Source organism: Oncorhynchus mykiss, chromosome 3, assembly GCF_013265735.2.
Source record: "Oncorhynchus mykiss isolate Arlee chromosome 3, USDA_OmykA_1.1, whole genome shotgun sequence".
Classification (NCBI taxonomy): domain Eukaryota; kingdom Metazoa; phylum Chordata; class Actinopteri; order Salmoniformes; family Salmonidae; genus Oncorhynchus; species Oncorhynchus mykiss.
Window position 1 is genome coordinate 15,436,913 of NC_048567.1, and position 22,108 is coordinate 15,459,020.

General features: G+C 46.6%; 1 protein-coding gene across 1 annotated transcript in view; it reads right to left on the minus strand.

Annotated features, from left to right (window-relative positions):
* Nucleotides 1-3,821: 3,821 nt before the first annotated feature.
* The window catches only part of LOC110519926 (IgGFc-binding protein), a 29,279-nt gene continuing 10,992 nt past the window's right edge, over nucleotides 3,822-22,108 (minus strand). Inside the window, exons 18-48 of the mRNA XM_036970265.1 lie at nucleotides 21,825-22,021; nucleotides 21,460-21,598; nucleotides 20,996-21,321; nucleotides 20,304-20,877; nucleotides 19,608-20,212; nucleotides 18,875-19,445; nucleotides 18,122-18,717; nucleotides 17,487-18,030; nucleotides 17,129-17,325; nucleotides 16,764-16,902; nucleotides 16,300-16,625; nucleotides 15,608-16,181; nucleotides 14,912-15,516; nucleotides 14,179-14,749; nucleotides 13,426-14,021; nucleotides 12,791-13,334; nucleotides 12,433-12,629; nucleotides 12,068-12,206; nucleotides 11,604-11,929; nucleotides 10,912-11,485; nucleotides 10,216-10,820; nucleotides 9,483-10,053; nucleotides 8,730-9,325; nucleotides 8,094-8,637; nucleotides 7,736-7,932; nucleotides 7,369-7,507; nucleotides 6,894-7,222; nucleotides 6,200-6,773; nucleotides 5,454-6,055; nucleotides 4,774-5,335; nucleotides 3,822-4,583 (exon numbers count right to left, since the gene is read on the minus strand). Coding sequence (XP_036826160.1) covers nucleotides 4,159-4,583; nucleotides 4,774-5,335; nucleotides 5,454-6,055; nucleotides 6,200-6,773; nucleotides 6,894-7,222; nucleotides 7,369-7,507; nucleotides 7,736-7,932; nucleotides 8,094-8,637; nucleotides 8,730-9,325; nucleotides 9,483-10,053; nucleotides 10,216-10,820; nucleotides 10,912-11,485; nucleotides 11,604-11,929; nucleotides 12,068-12,206; nucleotides 12,433-12,629; nucleotides 12,791-13,334; nucleotides 13,426-14,021; nucleotides 14,179-14,749; nucleotides 14,912-15,516; nucleotides 15,608-16,181; nucleotides 16,300-16,625; nucleotides 16,764-16,902; nucleotides 17,129-17,325; nucleotides 17,487-18,030; nucleotides 18,122-18,717; nucleotides 18,875-19,445; nucleotides 19,608-20,212; nucleotides 20,304-20,877; nucleotides 20,996-21,321; nucleotides 21,460-21,598; nucleotides 21,825-22,021 — 13,484 coding nt within the window. The 3' untranslated portion in view covers nucleotides 3,822-4,158. The remainder of the gene's footprint in view (nucleotides 4,584-4,773; nucleotides 5,336-5,453; nucleotides 6,056-6,199; nucleotides 6,774-6,893; nucleotides 7,223-7,368; nucleotides 7,508-7,735; nucleotides 7,933-8,093; nucleotides 8,638-8,729; nucleotides 9,326-9,482; nucleotides 10,054-10,215; nucleotides 10,821-10,911; nucleotides 11,486-11,603; nucleotides 11,930-12,067; nucleotides 12,207-12,432; nucleotides 12,630-12,790; nucleotides 13,335-13,425; nucleotides 14,022-14,178; nucleotides 14,750-14,911; nucleotides 15,517-15,607; nucleotides 16,182-16,299; nucleotides 16,626-16,763; nucleotides 16,903-17,128; nucleotides 17,326-17,486; nucleotides 18,031-18,121; nucleotides 18,718-18,874; nucleotides 19,446-19,607; nucleotides 20,213-20,303; nucleotides 20,878-20,995; nucleotides 21,322-21,459; nucleotides 21,599-21,824; nucleotides 22,022-22,108) is intronic.

The window sequence follows — 22,108 nt, forward strand, 5'->3', positions numbered from 1 at the left end:
TGAGTGTAGAAGAGTGAGGTGGAAAGGTGAAGAGAAGGAAAGGAAGACGAGTGAAGAAAAGAGGAGGAGAAAGATTGGAGGAGAATAAAAAGCCAAGAGAGTAATTAAGAGTGGCACAAGGAGAGCATGATAAACATGATGAGAGGATTTCCATTTAATACGCTCAGGTCAAGACGATAGAATGGTTCACTGCATCCTCTCTTTCAACTGGCAGCCGGGGAAGAACAGCAGTGGTAGAACATCAGCAGACGAAAAGCATAAAGCCTCTCTGATTGCCCGTGTTGGTATGTTCTCTGTCACCACATTCTTCAAGAAGGTAGAGCCTTCCCAAGAAGAAAATGGTTTAGCTGTGCAGAAGGGTATCTTTGCATACCACACTATGAGACACAATCATAGTTACAGCTCTATTGGCTGCACAGCACAACTTACAAGGAAGCTTTATGAACCAGGACAAACTAGGACAAAATGTGACGCCATAGTGAGTAACATGGGCAACTACTTTGGTAACACAGGACCTAGACCAGGTTGAATTTGTGTCCCTGTCCATTGATGCGTCCAATCATGGACATGTAAAGCTGCTGCCAATAGTAGTCAGATATTGTAAGATAGATGATGGCAGCACACCTGTGGAAACAAAACTGCTTTGTTTTGTTGAATTGAATGGAGAAACAGCAGAGGAAATTGCAGCTGAGGTCCTGGTGGTCATCCAAAAATGTAAGCTGGAAAACATTCTCTGCCGACAACAAATACCAACTTTGGAGGGCTGAATAGGCTGGGAGGGTCAATGTCCATACTAAAGTTAAAAATGCTCTGCAGCGGGAGGTGATTGGTTTTCCTACACAAATCATTCATAACACGGTCAGAACAGCTTTGGATATGATGTTGAGTACCTGCTCACAAAGATATTTGAATATGTTCATATTTTCACATTCAGAGTAGAAAGACTGAAGGGCTTTTGTGAGTTTGTTGGCCAGGATTACCATAACATTTTAGGACACAGCGATGTTCGCTGGATGTCCTCGCTCCCTGCTCTATAAAGAGTGCTGAAAATGTATGTGCCATTGAAATCCTTTTTTATTTCTGAAGACAAATGCCCTGTTGTCCTGCGAACAATGTTCGAAGATCCTCTGATTGACCTTTGGCTGGACTTTGTCCATGGAAACTTGACTGTATTCAGTGACATGCTCAAGATGCTTGGAGGCTAGGACCACTGTGCTGTGGACTCCGCTGCAATTCTGAGAAACGTTGAGGCAAAATTGACTGCAAGACGTGATGACAACTTAATTTCAGTTTTGGTCAGAGGACTTCTGAGAGATCTAGAGGAAAATGGAGCCATGTCTAAAGAGAGCTTTCTCAAAACATCCCAATCATTCTTCACTATGGCTGTGAACTACTTGCAAGCATGGGGAAAGCACACAGATAATCCAGTGTCTTCACAAGGTCCTTTTCTGTTGTTCTGGGATTGATTTGCACTTTTCGCACCAAATTACGTTAATCTCTAGGAGACAGAACGCTTCTCCTTCTTGAGCGGTATGACGGCTATGTGGTTCCATGGTGTTTATACTTGCGTACTATACAGATGAACGTGGTACCTTCAGGCGTTTGGAAATTGCTCCCAAGGATGAACCAAACTTGTGGAGGTCTACAAAATTTTTTCTGAGTTCTTGGCTGATTTCTTTTGATTTCCCATCATGTCAAGCAAAGAGGCACTGAGTTTGAAGGTAGGCCTTGAAATACATCCACAGGTACACCTCCAATTGAATCAAATGATGTCAATTAGCCTAACAGAAGCTTCTAAAGCCATGACATCATTTTCTGGAATTTTCCAAGCTGTTTAAAGGCACAGCCAACTTCGTGTATGTAAACTTCTGACCCACTGGAATTGTGATACAGTGAATTGTAAGTGAAATAATCTGTCTGTAAACAATTGCTGGAAAAATTACTTGTGTCATGCACAAAGTAGATGTCCTAACTGACTTGCCAAAACTATAGTTTGTTAACAAGAAATTTGTCGAGTGGTTGAAAAACAAGTTTTAATGACTCCAACCTAGTGTATGTAAACTTCCGACTTCAACTGTACATAAATCTAGATTTACCTGATATTTTCAGGTGCACACCCAATGATCCTGTAAATCCTTGAGGGGTGTGATTACTTGTATTTGACTTAAATCTGAAGAAAAATCGTCCACTGTCATCTTCAGTCACATTGTTGAGTTTCAGTGTGCAGTTATTGTCTTGATCATAAAACTGTTCTTCCATTCTATCTTGTCTTAATCAGTCCAGATGTGTTATACACTCCATCTCCTTGCTGTGAGCTGTCTAGTTTTGTATTGCCTCTCAGAGTGAACCATATCCTTCTTCTAACTATCGGTTAGCTGGGTAGCTTTGGTTGGTTGGCTGTGGAATTGTTGTGGCTGTTGCAATTTTTTCTCTCTCCAAAAAGCAGAAGTTTGACAGTCATTTCAGCTAAATCAATGTTTTATGTTGACATCAGTACTCCTACACCAGTCCCCAGTACTCAATAAGAATAATTTGCCCAGCCACTGCTGTGCAGATAACACAGCAGAGATGTTGGTACTACGTTCTTGGATCAAAGATTGTATTGATGATATATTTTCTGGAATACAACTCTCCTTCCTACAGGGCTAAAGCCACTATGCACTGTCAGTACAGTCTAGTTATCTATGTTAACTCTACTCTCCCTGCCAGGTACGTTTTATCTTTGTTTCAGTTAATAATATCCATCAGTGTTTTTTCTCATCACAAGGTCAATGACGTTTTCAATCGCGGTTTTCAGGCACACTGGCCCAGAACTGGTCTGTTTGGTACCATGACAGGGACAGGACTACCGTTATCTGTGCATCAAAAGGCTCATCAGTGGTATTTGACTGTACATACAAACTGATTTGAGTTATTTTGCATTAACACCCACTGGGCAAAACCTGGTTGAATCAACGTTGTTTCCATGTCATTTCCACCCCCCAAAATCTATATTATGACATTGAATCAACGTGAAAAACTAATTGGATTTGCAAAAAAGCATCAATGTCTTTTTTCACCAAACTTTTAACCTAAATCCAATGACATGGATTTGTTGTTGATTTCACGTTGAATTCACATCAGTTGACAACTCAATACCTCGCAAGTAATAATTCAAAACTAGATGTTGAACTGACATCTGTGCCCAGTGGGCAGAGGCAGTATACAATATGGCATGGCATATACAAGATTAATATACTCAACCGTTTTGTTTGAATGAATTACTTGAGAGGTTTTTTTTTTTTTACCCCTTTTTTTCCCCAATTTCGTGGTGTCCAATTGTTGTAGTAGCTACTATCTTGTCTCATCGCTACAACTCCCGTACGGGCTCGGGAGAGACGAAGGTTGAAAGTCATGCGTCCTCCGATACACAACCCAACCAAGCCGCACTGCTTCTTAACACAGCACGCATCCAACCCGGAAGCCAGCCGCACCAATGCGCCGGAGGAAACACCGTGCACCTGGCCACCTTGGTTGGCGCCCAGCCCGCCACAGGAGTCGCTGGTGCGCGATGAGACAAGGACACCCCTACCGACCAAGCCCTCCCTAACCCGGGCGACGCTAGGCCAATTGTGCGTCACCCCACGGACCTCCCGGTCGCGGCCGGTTACGACAGAGCCTGGGCGCGAACCCAGGAACTCTGATGGCACAGCTGGCGCTGCAGTACAGCGCCCTTAACCACTGCGCCACCCGGGAGGCCCCTACTTAAGAGGTTTTGAGTTTTCTGACTAAACCAAAACTGTAGTAATTCCACCATTACTACTAAATGCTGGATGACAGACTCATTTTGCTGCAATATGTTTATTATTAGGCTTTTGAAAGTTGTAAAGGATAGACAGAGATACACGCGTACAGAGATAATCTCAGTTTTAGTAATACACAACTCTGGGATTATATTTGGATTATAATGAATACAGTTCAATAACAATTCCATGCATGAATACTCATAATCCCTCACAACATTATATGGTTCGGAATATGTTATCACATACAGAAGGTAATATTAAGGTAATTTTGCGATTTTATGTTGAAATGCTTTAGCCTACAACCTGGACATAAAAGGAATGTTTTTAAAGGATATTTTAGATCGATGAGATCTTATTTGAAAATTAAAATGTTCTAGCCTCCAAACTTGATATGTACAGGTTTTACATATTTGTTAAGAAGTTTTTCGATCCATGACTGGTTGTTTGAATCTTTGCTGTTGATAATGTAACAGCCCCTGACCCCCTTCACCACCGCACACGTGGTCTTCGGACCGCAGGGCGCCACCTCACAGGCCATCTCGCCGGAGTTACAGCTGCAGCGGTGGTGGCAGTTCTCCTTATAGAAGACCTCGCCGGACACAAAGTAGCGACCCTTGTGGTGACAGCCACAGTTCTTCATGTGGACACACTTGTTATCACTCAGCAGGAAACCAGGTTTGCATTGACAGCCCTCCCCTGGAGGAGTGGTGCATCCTGGGGCGGAGGTCATGGAATAGCATGTGGCCGGGCACCCGGAGGCCGAGAGGCTGTAGACACTGTTCTCTGGACAGGGGAGGTCTGAAATCACACAGGGAGAAAGAGAGGTCTGTGGAATCAGTTACAATTTTAAAGTTTCAGGATTTAATTTAAAATGTAGGGTTTAGAATTTGCAGTCTTATTTTACTGTCAGATTCCTGTTTTAAAGAATTTATGAATTGCGACTCATCATAAACCTGAAGATTAGTGATACAAAAAGCAGAGGACTTACGGCAGAAGTCTTTACTCCTCCAGACCTCAATTTTCCCTCCCTTCTCCTGACACTCTTCTACATAGTTGGTGATGATGTCACAGGCTGCCGTCAGTAGGCCGTTGTTGAGGATCATGTCATAGATGCAGTCTTCTTTGTACTCATCAGAGTCCACTCTACCAATACAGTCTCTGAGGGGACCACTCTTATCCACAATGACATCACAGGCGCTGACATATTTGGGCTTTATAAGGGGGATGTCTAGAACGGCACAATCTTTGCACTCGTGGGAGCAGCCCGGTACGTCAGCTACCCAGTAACTGTTTCCAAACTCCTTGGGACTCATGGGCTTTTTCCCGTTGGGCAGAAGCAGGTCGTCATCAGGGTTGTCATTGAGGTTGCCACAGAGACCACAGATGGCGTTGTGGTAGGTGCTCGGGACCTTTACCCTCACCTCGCTGGACCAGTCGAAGGAGACCTTGAGACCGAAATGAGTCTCCAGAACAGCAAAACGTCTGTTTCTGTAGATCTGAACCTCAGTGTTGTTGGAGTAGTACGGCAGAGATGTCAGGACATCGTCCACCTAAAATACAGTCCAGTGAAAAAAGAGAGTGGAATTCCATAAGAGCAATTTTTTTCAAAACAATATATTATACAAAATAGTTAATAACAACAACTAGTAAAGGACCTGTACTACTCACCAGGACTTTGCCGTGATAATCACCTGTGACGGTGTAACTACTTCCCAACACAATGACAGTCACCACCTTGGCGTAGGAGACTCTGGTGCTGCCCCTGTTGTTGTTCTCCAGAGTCACCTCAAAGCTCTCCAGATCGGGATCTTTGGAGCAGACCCCCGCCAGCTTGTAGATACAGTTTCCCTGGAAGTCGAAGCGCTTCCCATCAAAGGTGCGGAAGTGGGGGTCCCCCTGTGCTGAGCAGGTCTTGAAGCTGAGGGGGTAGCAGTCCTGAACCCCATTGACCACTGCACAGTGCTCACTAGCCTTGCACTTCCTAGGCATACACACCACCTTCTGTGTGGCTCCATCGCACACACACTTACTCTGACACGTGTTGCCCTCCCAGAAGGTTTCTTCGGGCAGGTAGTAGTGGTCATTGTGTGTACAGCCACACCCTGTCTCCTTGACGACACAGTGTTCACCACTGAGCACGTAACCCTTGTCGCACTGGCAGCCCTCCACACAGACTTTGGAACAGATCTCTGGGACATTGAGATCGGCACAGGTAGCAGGGCAGGCAGTGCCACATAGCTCATAGTGGCTGTGGTATGGGCAGTCCAGGGCTGTTCACATTAAGAATAAACAAACATCACAAATGTAGTCCTAATACATTCTGCAAATGCACAAGTGGTTATATCGTGTCATTATACACATTTGAGGATGTCTGAGTTCCTAAATGTGATGTTTTGTTATAGCTGAGTACTTACGGCAGTTGGAGGCCTTTCTCCACAGTGGTGAGACAACAGCCCCAGCCTGCTGACATTCGGCCACGTAGTTAGCCAAGGCCTCACACAACACCTCCTGTCGACCCTCATTCAGACACACATCATAGAGGCAGTTTGAGGCAAACTCCTTCACCGGCACATTCTTATGACACTGTTCCAATGGCCCCCCTCTGTCTGTCATCAAACCACAGTACTGCGGTCCAGTGTAAAGTGCCCGGTCTGCATCTGAGCACGTGGGGCAGTTGCTGTTACAGACGTGCCAGCAGAATGGGTCACCGTCGGCAACACTCCAGGATGCCACCCACACCGTGGCATTTGATGAAAGCACACCTGTGGGAGTGGTGAAGTCATCTGATTTGTTACCATTGTAGTTGCCACAGATGCCACCGAGGTTGTTGTAGTAACTGCTGCTGATGGTCACCATGAAGAGGCTGGTCCAGTCAAAAGTTATCTCCAGGCCAACAGCTGACTGGATGGTCCCTCGTATACCAGACTCTGTGATTCTGATGCTGTCAGACTCCAAACTCAAAGGGAGGGCAGACCTAATGCCATCAATCTGAGACGATAGAGAGATGAGGATTTAAAGAGGACTTAAAGTGGATGGAGAGCATACAGGATTCTTACATTCAATTTCAACATGGAAAATCTGAATCAAGTATAACTGGAAGCCACCCACCTCCACTGTCCCTCTTTGGCCACTGAGAATGGTGATCCTGTGACCACTCAGGTCTATGTTGGCTGATTTGATGAAGGAGCCCTCGGAGTTGCCGCGCAGCTCATTCTTGGTCAGGATGCTGAACTGAGGCAGGGAGGGATCTTTGCCGGTCGTATTCACCAGAATGTAGGAGCAGGTGCCCATGAAGGAGAATGGCTGGCCGTCGAACGTGCTGTAATGAGGGTCACCGAAAGCCCAGCAGTAGGCCTTGGACTGGGCCACACATACCGCCTTATTGTTCTTCACCACACAGTTTTCCTTCTCACGGCACTCGGTATCCTCACAGGGGTCTGACAAAATGGGTATTAGAGATGTTAACATATCTTGCTCATTGCAATATCAAAATAGAAACATCAACAAAGTTCATAATTCCACATCCAAATTCACTAACGCAAAGCCATATCTGTTTGGTAGCATTATTATTCATGGTTTTTACCTGTGCTGTAGCAGTCCATGACTCCATTCTTCAACGCACATTTCTGACCCTCTTTGCACTGTGAGTTCTTGCAGGTGAATACTCCTGCTGCACAGCTGCAGGTCTCAGAACAGTTGCCAAGCCTCACAGACTGGCCAGACTGAAAACCAGCAAAACATGTCAGTGATATCATTGAGTGTTTATACTATGGTGGAAACCATAGGATGATTGTAAAACAATAAATATTGACCAAGAATAGAGATTGATTATATTTTTTTTGCATTTAGAATAGAACAGATATAGGCCTATAATTGTAAAAATGACTTTAGTATATTATTGTATTTTTGGGATATGAAACGGCAATTTTTGTCAATAAATCAGTAATCACCTTGTAATAGTGTCCATCAACCACACAGCCACAGTTCTCAAGTAGGACACACTTGCCACCATCAAACACAAAGCCGTCATCACACTGGCAACCCTCCTGGCATAGTGGGCATTTGGGAGACTCACTCAGAGAGTCACAGGTGGAAGAACAGGTGTCGGCACACAACTCATAGTGACTGTTAGCTGGACACGTCAGAGCTAGAGGACAGATGGAAATGGGAGGAGATGCATGTTATCAAAAAACTTAAATCAGTTTCAGCTTCAATTGTTTTTCAGCAGAGCATTAGGTCAGAGAAATATTACACACTAAGATAAACCAGGATAAGGTAAATCAACTTTCAATATCAAAATGTACTCACGACAAAACTGGTCAGATCTCCAGCTGCTGACAAGGCCACCGGATGCCTGACAGAAAGTCACATACGTCTGTAAGTGGCGGCACAGGGCATCCCCACCCTCTCCCTCCTTCGTGCACTCCTCAAAGTGCTCTTGTGGTGGCACAATAGCATGGCATTGGGCAAATGGACCCTTGGTTGACTTTATGATGCTACAAGCCGGCGGGGGTCCAATGGTGGGAGGACACTTCAAGCCACCGTCACATCCTGTCTGACATTTGACCCCTTCCTGAACCACCAACCACCCCGCTGCAAACTTCTCCACAGACGGCTCCTGTAGCCCACTGGGCAGCAGGAAGTCATCCTCCTTCTTGTCATTATAGTTGCCACAGAGACCACCGGTAACACCTTTGTAAGTGGATGGAAGCTGTATGATGGCGCCAGCAACGGTGTCGTAGGTCACCATCAAGCCAAAGTCTGTTACCACGACGATGTTAATGCCGTTCTGGTAGGCCCTGACCTTTCCATCTCCGAGTGACAGTGGGAGATTTGTTGCAACGTCATCCACCTGTGAAAGGAGGAAAGATCACAAAACATCAGTTTTTCTAATCAAGTGTTGCTTTTTAATACTGAAATGAGTAGATCAAGACAGAAAACTACCGTTATTTCCCATATAACTCTGGGAGACATAGATATCTTGTATTTGTAGGCCTGTATTTCAACCCTCCTGGTGACCATTGCATCATCAATCTTGGTCAACTGCTGCACTGACACAACAAACGGAGCCATCGATCCGTCTTTCTCCACAACCTCCAACATTTTGTACACACAGTCCCCGTGTAGGCTGAAGCAGCTGCCATCGAATGAGTGGAATCTCCTGGCCCCGCTCACATGGCAGGTGCCCAGCATGGGTATACAAGCCTGCACCCCGTCTTGGACCTGGCACTTCTCATTGGGACCGCAGGCAAACTTCACATTACACTCCATGTGTCCATCCTTTTTACACACACAGCGCTCTTTGCACTGGCCGCTGGGGAAGAACACCTGGCCCATCTGGTAGTATTGGCCTTGGTGAATGCAGCCACATTCAGCCAGCGGCACACACTCGCTGTCGCTCTGTATGAAGCCGTCGTCACAGACACAGCCCTCGGTGCACAGGGAGTTCCAACAGCTCTCAGGCTCATCGAGGCCACTGCAGGTCTGGGGGCAGCCTGAGGCACACACCTCATAGTGGCTGTTGACCTTGCAGGAAGATGCTACAACACATTAGGTCAAACATGATACAATTGAATAATGTCGGAACCAGGAGCTGTTAGCTAGACAAGCCACTTCTGACTAATTGTAATGTCCATAATTGTTAAAGTCGTTGTTTTGAAATACACATCTGATGAGGTGTGTCTGTGCACTACTTACGACAGAAGCTGTCCGACCTCCACTGTTCCACCTTGGCAGGGGCATCCTGGCAGGCAGTGGTGTAGGTGCTGAGGGCGTTACAGAGGGCAGAGGCATGGCCACGGTACAGACACATATCAAACACACAGTCCTCATAGTACTCTGTGGGGTCCACCTTGGCGTGGCAGTGCTTGAACGGACCGTTTTTGTCTGTGATCCTGCCGCAGTACTTCCCTGTTTGGTAATCAAGCATCAGGCTGTGGTCACAGGTGGGGCACTTCTTGCCGTTGCAGTCGCTGGAGCAGCCAGGATCGTTCCCCACTTTCCAGCTGTCCCCAAATACTGTTGGGGTGTTGGCAGGGCTCTTGTCTGGTTTGAGGAGGTCGTCGTTCCGTTGGCCGTTCCAGTTTCCGCAGAGCCCTCCGATGAGGTCTGAGTAGGTGCTGGGGAGGGTTAGGGAGACGTGGCTGTTCCAGTTGAACTTCAGTGTCAGGCCAAATTTGGTTTTCACCACCCCAAAATACCCACTGCGGAAGATGGACAGTTGGCCATCTTCTACATCAAATGGCAAGTTCACGTACTGGTTGTTGACCTGAGAAGAGAGAAAGAAACGTTGATGAAACACGAAGGATGATACTGTCCTGATATTTCCTCTTACATTAAGTAGTATAATCATAAAAGCTCATTAACCAAGTAAACCCAGAATGCAATTATGTCATTCATTTGGAATGGATAACATTTTAAAGTAGCTTACCAATACTTTGCCAGGGTTGTCCCTACTCATGGTGATGATGTTTTTGAAGACAATGACGGTGACTGTCTTTGTGTAAGACACTGCCATGTTCCTCCCCCTATTCTGATTCTTTACAAGCACCTCAAAAGACGCCAGAGACTTGTCATCTTTGCTGACCAATTTGGAGAGAACGTAAGTACACGTTCCCTGGAAGTCGAACCTCTTGCCATCAAACGTGCGGTAGTGGGGGTCGCCTGAACCTTGGCAAGTGGCATAAGATGTTGGGTAGCAATCTCTCTTACCACTCTGCAGGCCACACATCTCTGACTTCTTGCATGCTGTTGCTTTGCATTCAACCTTGGCTGTTCCTGGATTGCATTCACACTGCTTTGTGCATTTGTCATCTTCCCAGAACTTCATTCCAGACGGGTAGTATCGTCCTTCATAAGAGCAGCCACAGCTCTCCTTGGAGACGCATTTGTTTCCACTGAGGACAAAGCCCTTGTTGCATTGACAAGTCTCCACACAGGGTTCCTTGCACTTTGCTTCGGCATCTAGATCTGAACAAGAGGCAGGGCAAGCTGTGCCACACGCCTCGTAGTAGCTGTTTGAAGGACATTCCAGTGCTGCAAATGTGAAATGAGAAATAGATTTTAATAATAGTGAAAATTGCAATCTAAAAATCTGCATGAAATGTCTGGAAAGAGGACAACTCACAGCATCCAGTGATTGTCCTCCACTCAGGGCTAATTTTGACCCCCTCGGCCAAACAGGCATCATTGTAGCTTTTCATGTTCTCACAGAGGAACTGATAGATGCCTTTATTGATGCAGACGTCATAGACACAGTTGTCCATGAACATGCCTGGGTCCAGGACCTTGTGGCAGCTGGCGAATGGGCCGTCGTTTTTGGCCAAGAGACCACATAACTTCTCTCCCTTGTATTTCTGTTGGAGAGCCGGAAGGCAGCTAGGACATTCCCCTTGGCAGTCATCATGACAGAACAAGTCGCCGTCTTCAGTTCTCCAGCTCTGGGCAAACTTCACCACTGTGGGTTCCTTGTTACCTTTGGGGTTAGTGAACTCGTCATTGCGATCCCCGTTGTAGCTCCCACAGAGCCCACCCAGGGTGCGGAAGTAGCTGCTGGGGACAGTGATGTAGAACTTCATGTTCCAGTCGTACATAACCTTCAGGCCAAAGTTTGTCTTCAGAACAGCATAGCTGCCACTATACACCACCGTTAGGTTTCCTCCGGCCAGGGTCACAGGCAGGTAGACATTCTCACCATTCACCTAAGAAAATATCAATAAGCATATGGAAAAACCACTCAGTTCACCTCCTGGGTTGACCAAATTTACCATGGAACCGACCCCAACTCGGATAATTTCCCTCTGGTCTCTTGTTACTTACCTCAACCTTCCCTTTATGCGTGCTGATCACAACAGTCAGCCCATAGACCGTGACTGAGACTTTCCTTACGAAAGACACCCTCTTGTTCCCTCTGTGGTTGTTCTTGGTCAGGACAGTGAACGGGATGAGGCCAGGATCAGATTTAACAACCGTGGCCATGACATAAGAGCAGGTGCCCTGGAAGTCAAATCGCTCCCCATCAAAGGTGAGGTAGTGGGGGTCGCCCACAGCCCTGCAGGTGGCCTTGGACTGAGCCACACATACCACCTTATTGTTCTTCACCACACAGTTTTCCTTCTCACGGCACTCAGTATCCTTACAGGGGTCTGACAAAATGGGTATTAACATATCTTGCTCATTGCAATATCAAAATAGAAACATCAACAAAGTCCATAATTCCACATCCAAATGTACTAACACAAAGATATATCTGTTTGGTAGCATTATTATTCATGTTTTTTTACCTGTGCTGTAGCAGTCCATGACTCCATTCTTCAACGCACATTTCTGACCCTCTTTGCATTGTGAGTTCTTGCAGGTGAATACTCCTGCTGCACAGCTGCAGGTCTCAGAACAGTTGCCAAGCCTCACAGACTGGCCAGACTGAAAACCAGCAAAACATGTCAGTGATATCATTGAGTGTTTATACTATGGTGGAAACCATAGGATGATTGTAAACAATAAATATTGACCAAGAATAGAGATTGATTATATATTTTTGCATTTAGCGTAGAACAGATATAGGCCTATAATTGTAAAAATGACTTTAGTATATTATTGTATTTTTGGGATATGAAATGGCAATTTTTGTCAATAAATCAGTAATCACCTTGTAATAGTGTCCATCAACCACACAGCCACAGTTCTCAAGTAGGACACACTTGCCACCATCAAACACAAAGCCGTCATCACACTGGCAACCCTCCTGGCATAGTGGGCATTTGGGAGACTCACTCAGAGAGTCACAGGTGGAAGAACAGGTGTCGGCACACAACTCATAGTGACTGTTAGCTGGACACGTCAGAGCTAGAGGACAGATGGAAATGGGAGGAGATGCATGTTATCAAAAAACTTAAATCAGTTTCAGCTTCAATTGTTTTTCAGCAGAGCATTAGGTCAGAGAAATATTACACACTAAGATAAACCAGGATAAGGTAAATCAACTTTCAATATCAAAATGTACTCACGACAAAACTGGTCAGATCTCCAGCTGCTGACAAGGCCACCGGATGCCTGACAGAAAGTCACATACGTCTGTAAGTGGCGGCACAGGGCATCCCCACCCTCTCCCTCCTTCGTGCACTCCTCAAAGTGCTCTTGTGGTGGTACAACAGCATGGCATTGGGCAAATGGACCCTTGGTTGACTTTATGATGCTACAAGCCGGCGGGGGTCCACTGGTGGGAGGACACTTCAAGCCACCGTCACATCCTGTCTGACATTTGACCCCTTCCTGAACCACCAACCACCCCGCTGCAAACTTCTCCACAGACGGCTCCTGTAGCCCACTGGGCAGCAGGAAGTCATCCTCCTTCTTGTCATTATAGTTGCCACAGAGACCACCGGTAACACCTTTGTAAGTGGATGGAAGCTGTATGATGGCGCCAGCAACGGTGTCGTAGGTCACCATCAAGCCAAAGTCTGTTACCACAACGATGTTAATGCCGTTCTGGTAGGCCCTGACCTTTCCATCTCCGAGTGACAGTGGGAGATTTGTTGCAACGTCATCCACCTGTGAAAGGAGGAAAGATTGAAAACATCAGTTTTTCTAATCAAGTGTTGCTTTTTAATACTGAAATGAGTAGATCAAGACAGAAAACTACCGTTATTTCCCATATAACTCTGGGAGACATAGATATCTTGTATTTGTAGGCCTGTATTTCAACCCTCCTGGTGACCATTGCATCATCAATCTTGGTCAACTGCTGCACTGACACAACAAACGGAGCCATCGATCCGTCTTTCTCCACAACCTCCAACATTTTGTACACACAGTCCCCGTGTAGGCTGAAGCAGCTGCCATCGAATGAGTGGAATCTCCTGGCCCCGCTCACATGGCAGGTGCCCAGCATGGGTATACAAGCCTGCACCCCGTCTTGGACCTGGCACTTCTCATTGGGACCGCAGGCAAACTTCACATTACACTCCATGTGTCCATCCTTTTTACACACACAGCGCTCTTTGCACTGGCCGCTGGGGAAGAACACCTGGCCCATCTGGTAGTATTGGCCTTGGTGAATGCAGCCACATTCAGCCAGCGGCACACACTCGCTGTCGCTCTGTATGAAGCCGTCGTCACAGACACAGCCCTCGGTGCACAGGGAGTTCCAACAGCTCTCAGGCTCATCGAGGCCACTGCAGGTCTGGGGGCAGCCTGAGGCACACACCTCATAGTGGCTGTTGACCTTGCAGGAAGATGCTACAACACATTAGGTCAAACATGATACAATTGAATAATGTCGGAACCAGGAGCTGTTAGCTAGACAAGCCACTTCTGACTAATTGTAATGACCATAATTGTTAAAGTCGTTGTTTTGAAATACACATCTGATGAGGTGTGTCTGTGCACTACTTACGACAGAAGCTGTCCGACCTCCACTGTTCCACCTTGGCAGGGGCATCCTGGCAGGCAGTGGTGTAGGTGCTGAGGGCGTTACAGAGGGCAGAGGCATGGCCACGGTACAGACACATATCAAACACACAGTCCTCATAGTACTCTGTGGGGTCCACCTTGGCGTGGCAGTGCTTGAACGGACCGTTTTTGTCTGTGATCCTGCCGCAGTACTTCCCTGTTTGGTAATCAAGCATCAGGCTGTGGTCACAGGTGGGGCACTTCTTGCCGTTGCAGTCGCTGGAGCAGCCAGGATCGTTCCCCACTTTCCAGCTGTCCCCAAATACTGTTGGGGTGTTGGCAGGGCTCTTGTCTGGTTTGAGGAGGTCGTCGTTCCGTTGGCCGTTCCAGTTTCCGCAGAGCCCTCCGATGAGGTCTGAGTAGGTGCTGGGGAGGGTTAGGGAGACGTGGCTGTTCCAGTTGAACTTCAGTGTCAGGCCAAATTTGGTTTTCACCACCCCAAAATACCCACTGCGGAAGATGGACAGTTGGCCATCTTCTACATCAAATGGCAAGTTCACGTACTGGTTGTTGACCTGAGAAGAGAGAAAGAAACGTTGATGAAACACGAAGGATGATACTGTCCTGATATTTCCTCTTACATTAAGTAGTATAATCATAAAAGCTCATTAACCAAGTAAACCCAGAATGCAATTATGTCATTCATTTGGAATGGATAACATTTTAAAGTAGCTTACCAATACTTTGCCAGGGTTGTCCCTACTCATGGTGATGATGTTTTTGAAGACAATGACGGTGACTGTCTTTGTGTAAGACACTGCCATGTTCCTCCCCCTATTCTGATTCTTTACAAGCACCTCAAAAGACGCCAGAGACTTGTCATCTTTGCTGACCAATTTGGAGAGAACGTAAGTACACGTTCCCTGGAAGTCGAACCTCTTGCCATCAAACGTGCGGTAGTGGGGGTCGCCTGAACCTTGGCAAGTGGCATAAGATGTTGGGTAGCAATCTCTCTTACCACTCTGCAGGCCACACATCTCTGACTTCTTGCATGCTGTTGCTTTGCATTCAACCTTGGCTGTTCCTGGATTGCATTCACACTGCTTTGTGCATTTGTCATCTTCCCAGAACTTCATTCCAGACGGGTAGTATCGTCCTTCATAAGAGCAGCCACAGCTCTCCTTGGAGACGCATTTGTTTCCACTGAGGACAAAGCCCTTGTTGCATTGACAAGTCTCCACACAGGGTTCCTTGCACTTTGCTTCGGCATCTAGATCTGAACAAGAGGCAGGGCAAGCTGTGCCACACGCCTCGTAGTAGCTGTTTGAAGGACATTCCAGTGCTGCAAATGTGAAATGAGAAATAGATTTTAATAATAGTGAAAATTGCAATCTAAAAATCTGCATGAAATGTCTGGAAAGAGGACAACTCACAGCATCCAGTGATTGTCCTCCACTCAGGGCTAATTTTGACCCCCTCGGCCAAACAGGCATCATTGTAGCTTTTCATGTTCTCACAGAGGAACTGATAGATGCCTTTATTGATGCAGACGTCATAGACACAGTTGTCCATGAACATGCCTGGGTCCAGGACCTTGTGGCAGCTGGCGAATGGGCCGTCGTTTTTGGCCAAGAGACCACATAACTTCTCTCCCTTGTATTTCTGTTGGAGAGCCGGAAGGCAGCTAGGACATTCCCCTTGGCAGTCATCATGACAGAACAAGTCGCCGTCTTCAGTTCTCCAGCTCTGGGCAAACTTCACCACTGTGGGTTCCTTGTTACCTTTGGGGTTAGTGAACTCGTCATTGCGATCCCCGTTGTAGCTCCCACAGAGCCCACCCAGGGTGCGGAAGTAGCTGCTGGGGACAGTGATGTAGAACTTCATGTTCCAGTCGTACATAACCTTCAGGCCAAAGTTTGTCTTCAGAACAGCATAGCTGCCACTATACACCACCGTTAGGTTTCCTCCGGCCAGGGTCACAGGCAGGTAGACATTCTCACCATTCACCTAAGAAAATATCAATAAGCATATGGAAAAACCACTCAGTTCACCTCCTGGGTTGACCAAATTTACCATGGAACCGACCCCAACTCGGATAATTTCCCTCTGGTCTCTTGTTACTTACCTCAACCTTCCCTTTATGCGTGCTGATCACAACAGTCAGCCCATAGACCGTGACTGAGACTTTCCTTACGAAAGACACCCTCTTGTTCCCTCTGTGGTTGTTCTTGGTCAGGACAGTGAACGGGATGAGGCCAGGATCAGATTTAACAACCGTGGCCATGACATAAGAGCAGGTGCCCTGGAAGTCAAATCGCTCCCCATCAAAGGTGAGGTAGTGGGGGTCGCCCACAGCCCTGCAGGTGGCCTTGGACTGAGCCACACATACCACCTTATTGTTCTTCACCACACAGTTTTCCTTCTCACGGCACTCAGTATCCTTACAGGGGTCTGACAAAATGGGTATTAACATATCTTGCTCATTGCAATATCAAAATAGAAACATCAACAAAGTCCATAATTCCACATCCAAATGTACTAACACAAAGCTATATCTGTTTGGTAGCATTATTATTCATGTTTTTTTACCTGTGCTGTAGCAGTCCATGACTCCATTCTTCAACGCACATTTCTGACCCTCTTTGCACTGTGAGTTCTTGCAGGTGAATACTCCTGCTGCACAGCTGCAGGTCTCAGAACAGTTGCCAAGCCTCACAGACTGGCCAGACTGAAAACCAGCAAAACATGTCAGTGATATCATTGAGTGTTTATACTATGGTGGAAACCATAGGATGATTGTAAACAATAAATATTGACCAAGAATAGAGATTGATTATATATTTTTGCATTTAGCGTAGAACAGATATAGGCCTATAATTGTAAAAATGACTTTAGTATATTATTGTATTTTTGGGATATGAAATGGCAATTTTTGTCAATAAATCAGTAATCACCTTGTAATAGTGTCCATCAACCACACAGCCACAGTTCTCAAGTAGGACACACTTGCCACCATCAAACACAAAGCCGTCATCACACTGGCAACCCTCCTGGCATAGTGGGCATTTGGGAGACTCACTCAGAGAGTCACAGGTGGAAGAACAGGTGTCGGCACACAACTCATAGTGACTGTTAGCTGGACACGTCAGAGCTAGAGGACAGATGGAAATGGGAGGAGATGCATGTTATCAAAAAACTTAAATCAGTTTCAGCTTCAATTGTTTTTCAGCAGAGCATTAGGTCAGAGAAATATTACACACTAAGATAAACCAGGATAAGGTAAATCAACTTTCAATATCAAAATGTACTCACGACAAAACTGGTCAGATCTCCAGCTGCTGACAAGGCCACCGGATGCCTGACAGAAAGTCACATACGTCTGTAAGTGGCGGCACAGGGCATCCCCACCCTCTCCCTCCTTCGTGCACTCCTCAAAGTGCTCTTGTGGTGGTACAACAGCATGGCATTGGGCAAATGGACCCTTGGTTGACTTTATGATGCTACAAGCCGGCGGGGGTCCACTGGTGGGAGGACACTTCAAGCCACCGTCACATCCTGTCTGACATTTGACCCCTTCCTGAACCACCAACCACCCCGCTGCAAACTTCTCCACAGACGGCTCCTGTAGCCCACTGGGCAGCAGGAAGTCATCCTCCTTCTTGTCATTATAGTTGCCACAGAGACCACCGGTAACACCTTTGTAAGTGGATGGAAGCTGTATGATGGCGCCAGCAACGGTGTCGTAGGTCACCATCAAGCCAAAGTCTGTTACCACGACGATGTTAATGCCGTTCTGGTAGGCCCTGACCTTTCCATCTCCGAGTGACAGTGGGAGATTTGTTGCAACGTCATCCACCTGTGAAAGGAGGAAAGATTGAAAACATCAGTTTTTCTAATCAAGTGTTGCTTTTTAATACTGAAATGAGTAGATCAAGACAGAAAACTACCGTTATTTCCCATATAACTCTGGGAGACATAGATATCTTGTATTTGTAGGCCTGTATTTCAACCCTCCTGGTGACCATTGCATCATCAATCTTGGTCAACTGCTGCACTGACACAACAAACGGAGCCATCGATCCGTCTTTCTCCACAACCTCCAACATTTTGTACACACAGTCCCCGTGTAGGCTGAAGCAGCTGCCATCGAATGAGTGGAATCTCCTGGCCCCGCTCACATGGCAGGTGCCCAGCATGGGTATACAAGCCTGCACCCCGTCTTGGACCTGGCACTTCTCATTGGGACCGCAGGCAAACTTCACATTACACTCCATGTGTCCATCCTTTTTACACACACAGCGCTCTTTGCACTGGCCGCTGGGGAAGAACACCTGGCCCATCTGGTAGTATTGGCCTTGGTGAATGCAGCCACATTCAGCCAGCGGCACACACTCGCTGTCGCTCTGTATGAAGCCGTCGTCACAGACACAGCCCTCGGTGCACAGGGAGTTCCAACAGCTCTCAGGCTCATCGAGGCCACTGCAGGTCTGGGGGCAGCCTGAGGCACACACCTCATAGTGGCTGTTGACCTTGCAGGAAGATGCTACAACACATTAGGTCAAACATGATACAATTGAATAATGTCGGAACCAGGAGCTGTTAGCTAGACAAGCCACTTCTGACTAATTGTAATGACCATAATTGTTAAAGTCGTTGTTTTGAAATACACATCTGATGAGGTGTGTCTGTGCACTACTTACGACAGAAGCTGTCCGACCTCCACTGTTCCACCTTGGCAGGGGCATCCTGGCAGGCAGTGGTGTAGGTGCTGAGGGCGTTACAGAGGGCAGAGGCATGGCCACGGTACAGACACATATCAAACACACAGTCCTCATAGTACTCTGTGGGGTCCACCTTGGCGTGGCAGTGCTTGAACGGACCGTTTTTGTCTGTGATCCTGCCGCAGTACTTCCCTGTTTGGTAATCAAGCATCAGGCTGTGGTCACAGGTGGGGCACTTCTTGCCGTTGCAGTCGCTGGAGCAGCCAGGATCGTTCCCCACTTTCCAGCTGTCCCCAAATACTGTTGGGGTGTTGGCAGGGCTCTTGTCTGGTTTGAGGAGGTCGTCGTTCCGTTGGCCGTTCCAGTTTCCGCAGAGCCCTCCGATGAGGTCTGAGTAGGTGCTGGGGAGGGTTAGGGAGACGTGGCTGTTCCAGTTGAACTTCAGTGTCAGGCCAAATTTGGTTTTCACCACCCCAAAATACCCACTGCGGAAGATGGACAGTTGGCCATCTTCTACATCAAATGGCAAGTTCACGTACTGGTTGTTGACCTGAGAAGAGAGAAAGAAACGTTGATGAAACACGAAGGATGATACTGTCCTGATATTTCCTCTTACATTAAGTAGTATAATCATAAAAGCTCATTAACCAAGTAAACCCAGAATGCAATTATGTCATTCATTTGGAATGGATAACATTTTAAAGTAGCTTACCAATACTTTGCCAGGGTTGTCCCTACTCATGGTGATGATGTTTTTGAAGACAATGACGGTGACTGTCTTTGTGTAAGACACTGCCATGTTCCTCCCCCTATTCTGATTCTTTACAAGCACCTCAAAAGACGCCAGAGACTTGTCATCTTTGCTGACCAATTTGGAGAGAACGTAAGTACACGTTCCCTGGAAGTCGAACCTCTTGCCATCAAACGTGCGGTAGTGGGGGTCGCCTGAACCTTGGCAAGTGGCATAAGATGTTGGGTAGCAATCTCTCTTACCACTCTGCAGGCCACACATCTCTGACTTCTTGCATGCTGTTGCTTTGCATTCAACCTTGGCTGTTCCTGGATTGCATTCACACTGCTTTGTGCATTTGTCATCTTCCCAGAACTTCATTCCAGACGGGTAGTATCGTCCTTCATAAGAGCAGCCACAGCTCTCCTTGGAGACGCATTTGTTTCCACTGAGGACAAAGCCCTTGTTGCATTGACAAGTCTCCACACAGGGTTCCTTGCACTTTGCTTCGGCATCTAGATCTGAACAAGAGGCAGGGCAAGCTGTGCCACACGCCTCGTAGTAGCTGTTTGAAGGACATTCCAGTGCTGCAAATGTGAAATGAGAAATAGATTTTAATAATAGTGAAAATTGCAATCTAAAAATCTGCATGAAATGTCTGGAAAGAGGACAACTCACAGCATCCAGTGATTGTCCTCCACTCAGGGCTAATTTTGACCCCCTCGGCCAAACAGGCATCATTGTAGCTTTTCATGTTCTCACAGAGGAACTGATAGATGCCTTTATTGATGCAGACGTCATAGACACAGTTGTCCATGAACATGCCTGGGTCCAGGACCTTGTGGCAGCTGGCGAATGGGCCGTCGTTTTTGGCCAAGAGACCACATAACTTCTCTCCCTTGTATTTCTGTTGGAGAGCCGGAAGGCAGCTAGGACATTCCCCTTGGCAGTCATCATGACAGAACAAGTCGCCGTCTTCAGTTCTCCAGCTCTGGGCAAACTTCACCACTGTGGGTTCCTTGTTACCTTTGGGGTTAGTGAACTCGTCATTGCGATCCCCGTTGTAGCTCCCACAGAGCCCACCCAGGGTGCGGAAGTAGCTGCTGGGGACAGTGATGTAGAACTTCATGTTCCAGTCGTACATAACCTTCAGGCCAAAGTTTGTCTTCAGAACAGCATAGCTGCCACTATACACCACCGTTAGGTTTCCTCCGGCCAGGGTCACAGGCAGGTAGACATTCTCACCATTCACCTAAGAAAATATCAATAAGCATATGGAAAAACCACTCAGTTCACCTCCTGGGTTGACCAAATTTACCATGGAACCGACCCCAACTCGGATAATTTCCCTCTGGTCTCTTGTTACTTACCTCAACCTTCCCTTTATGCGTGCTGATCACAACAGTCAGCCCATAGACCGTGACTGAGACTTTCCTTACGAAAGACACCCTCTTGTTCCCTCTGTGGTTGTTCTTGGTCAGGACAGTGAACGGGATGAGGCCAGGATCAGATTTAACAACCGTGGCCATGACATAAGAGCAGGTGCCCTGGAAGTCAAATCGCTCCCCATCAAAGGTGAGGTAGTGGGGGTCGCCCACAGCCCTGCAGGTGGCCTTGGACTGAGCCACACATACCACCTTATTGTTCTTCACCACACAGTTTTCCTTCTCACGGCACTCAGTATCCTTACAGGGGTCTGACAAAATGGGTATTAACATATCTTGCTCATTGCAATATCAAAATAGAAACATCAACAAAGTCCATAATTCCACATCCAAATGTACTAACACAAAGCTATATCTGTTTGGTAGCATTATTATTCATGTTTTTTTACCTGTGCTGTAGCAGTCCATGACTCCATTCTTCAACGCACATTTCTGACCCTCTTTGCACTGTGAGTTCTTGCAGGTGAATACTCCTGCTGCACAGCTGCAGGTCTCAGAACAGTTGCCAAGCCTCACAGACTGGCCAGACTGAAAACCAGCAAAACATGTCAGTGATATCATTGAGTGTTTATACTATGGTGGAAACCATAGGATGATTGTAAACAATAAATATTGACCAAGAATAGAGATTGATTATATATTTTTGCATTTAGCGTAGAACAGATATAGGCCTATAATTGTAAAAATGACTTTAGTATATTATTGTATTTTTGGGATATGAAATGGCAATTTTTGTCAATAAATCAGTAATCACCTTGTAATAGTGTCCATCAACCACACAGCCACAGTTCTCAAGTAGGACACACTTGCCACCATCAAACACAAAGCCGTCATCACACTGGCAACCCTCCTGGCATAGTGGGCATTTGGGAGACTCACTCAGAGAGTCACAGGTGGAAGAACAGGTGTCGGCACACAACTCATAGTGACTGTTAGCTGGACACGTCAGAGCTAGAGGACAGATGGAAATGGGAGGAGATGCATGTTATCAAAAAACTTAAATCAGTTTCAGCTTCAATTGTTTTTCAGCAGAGCATT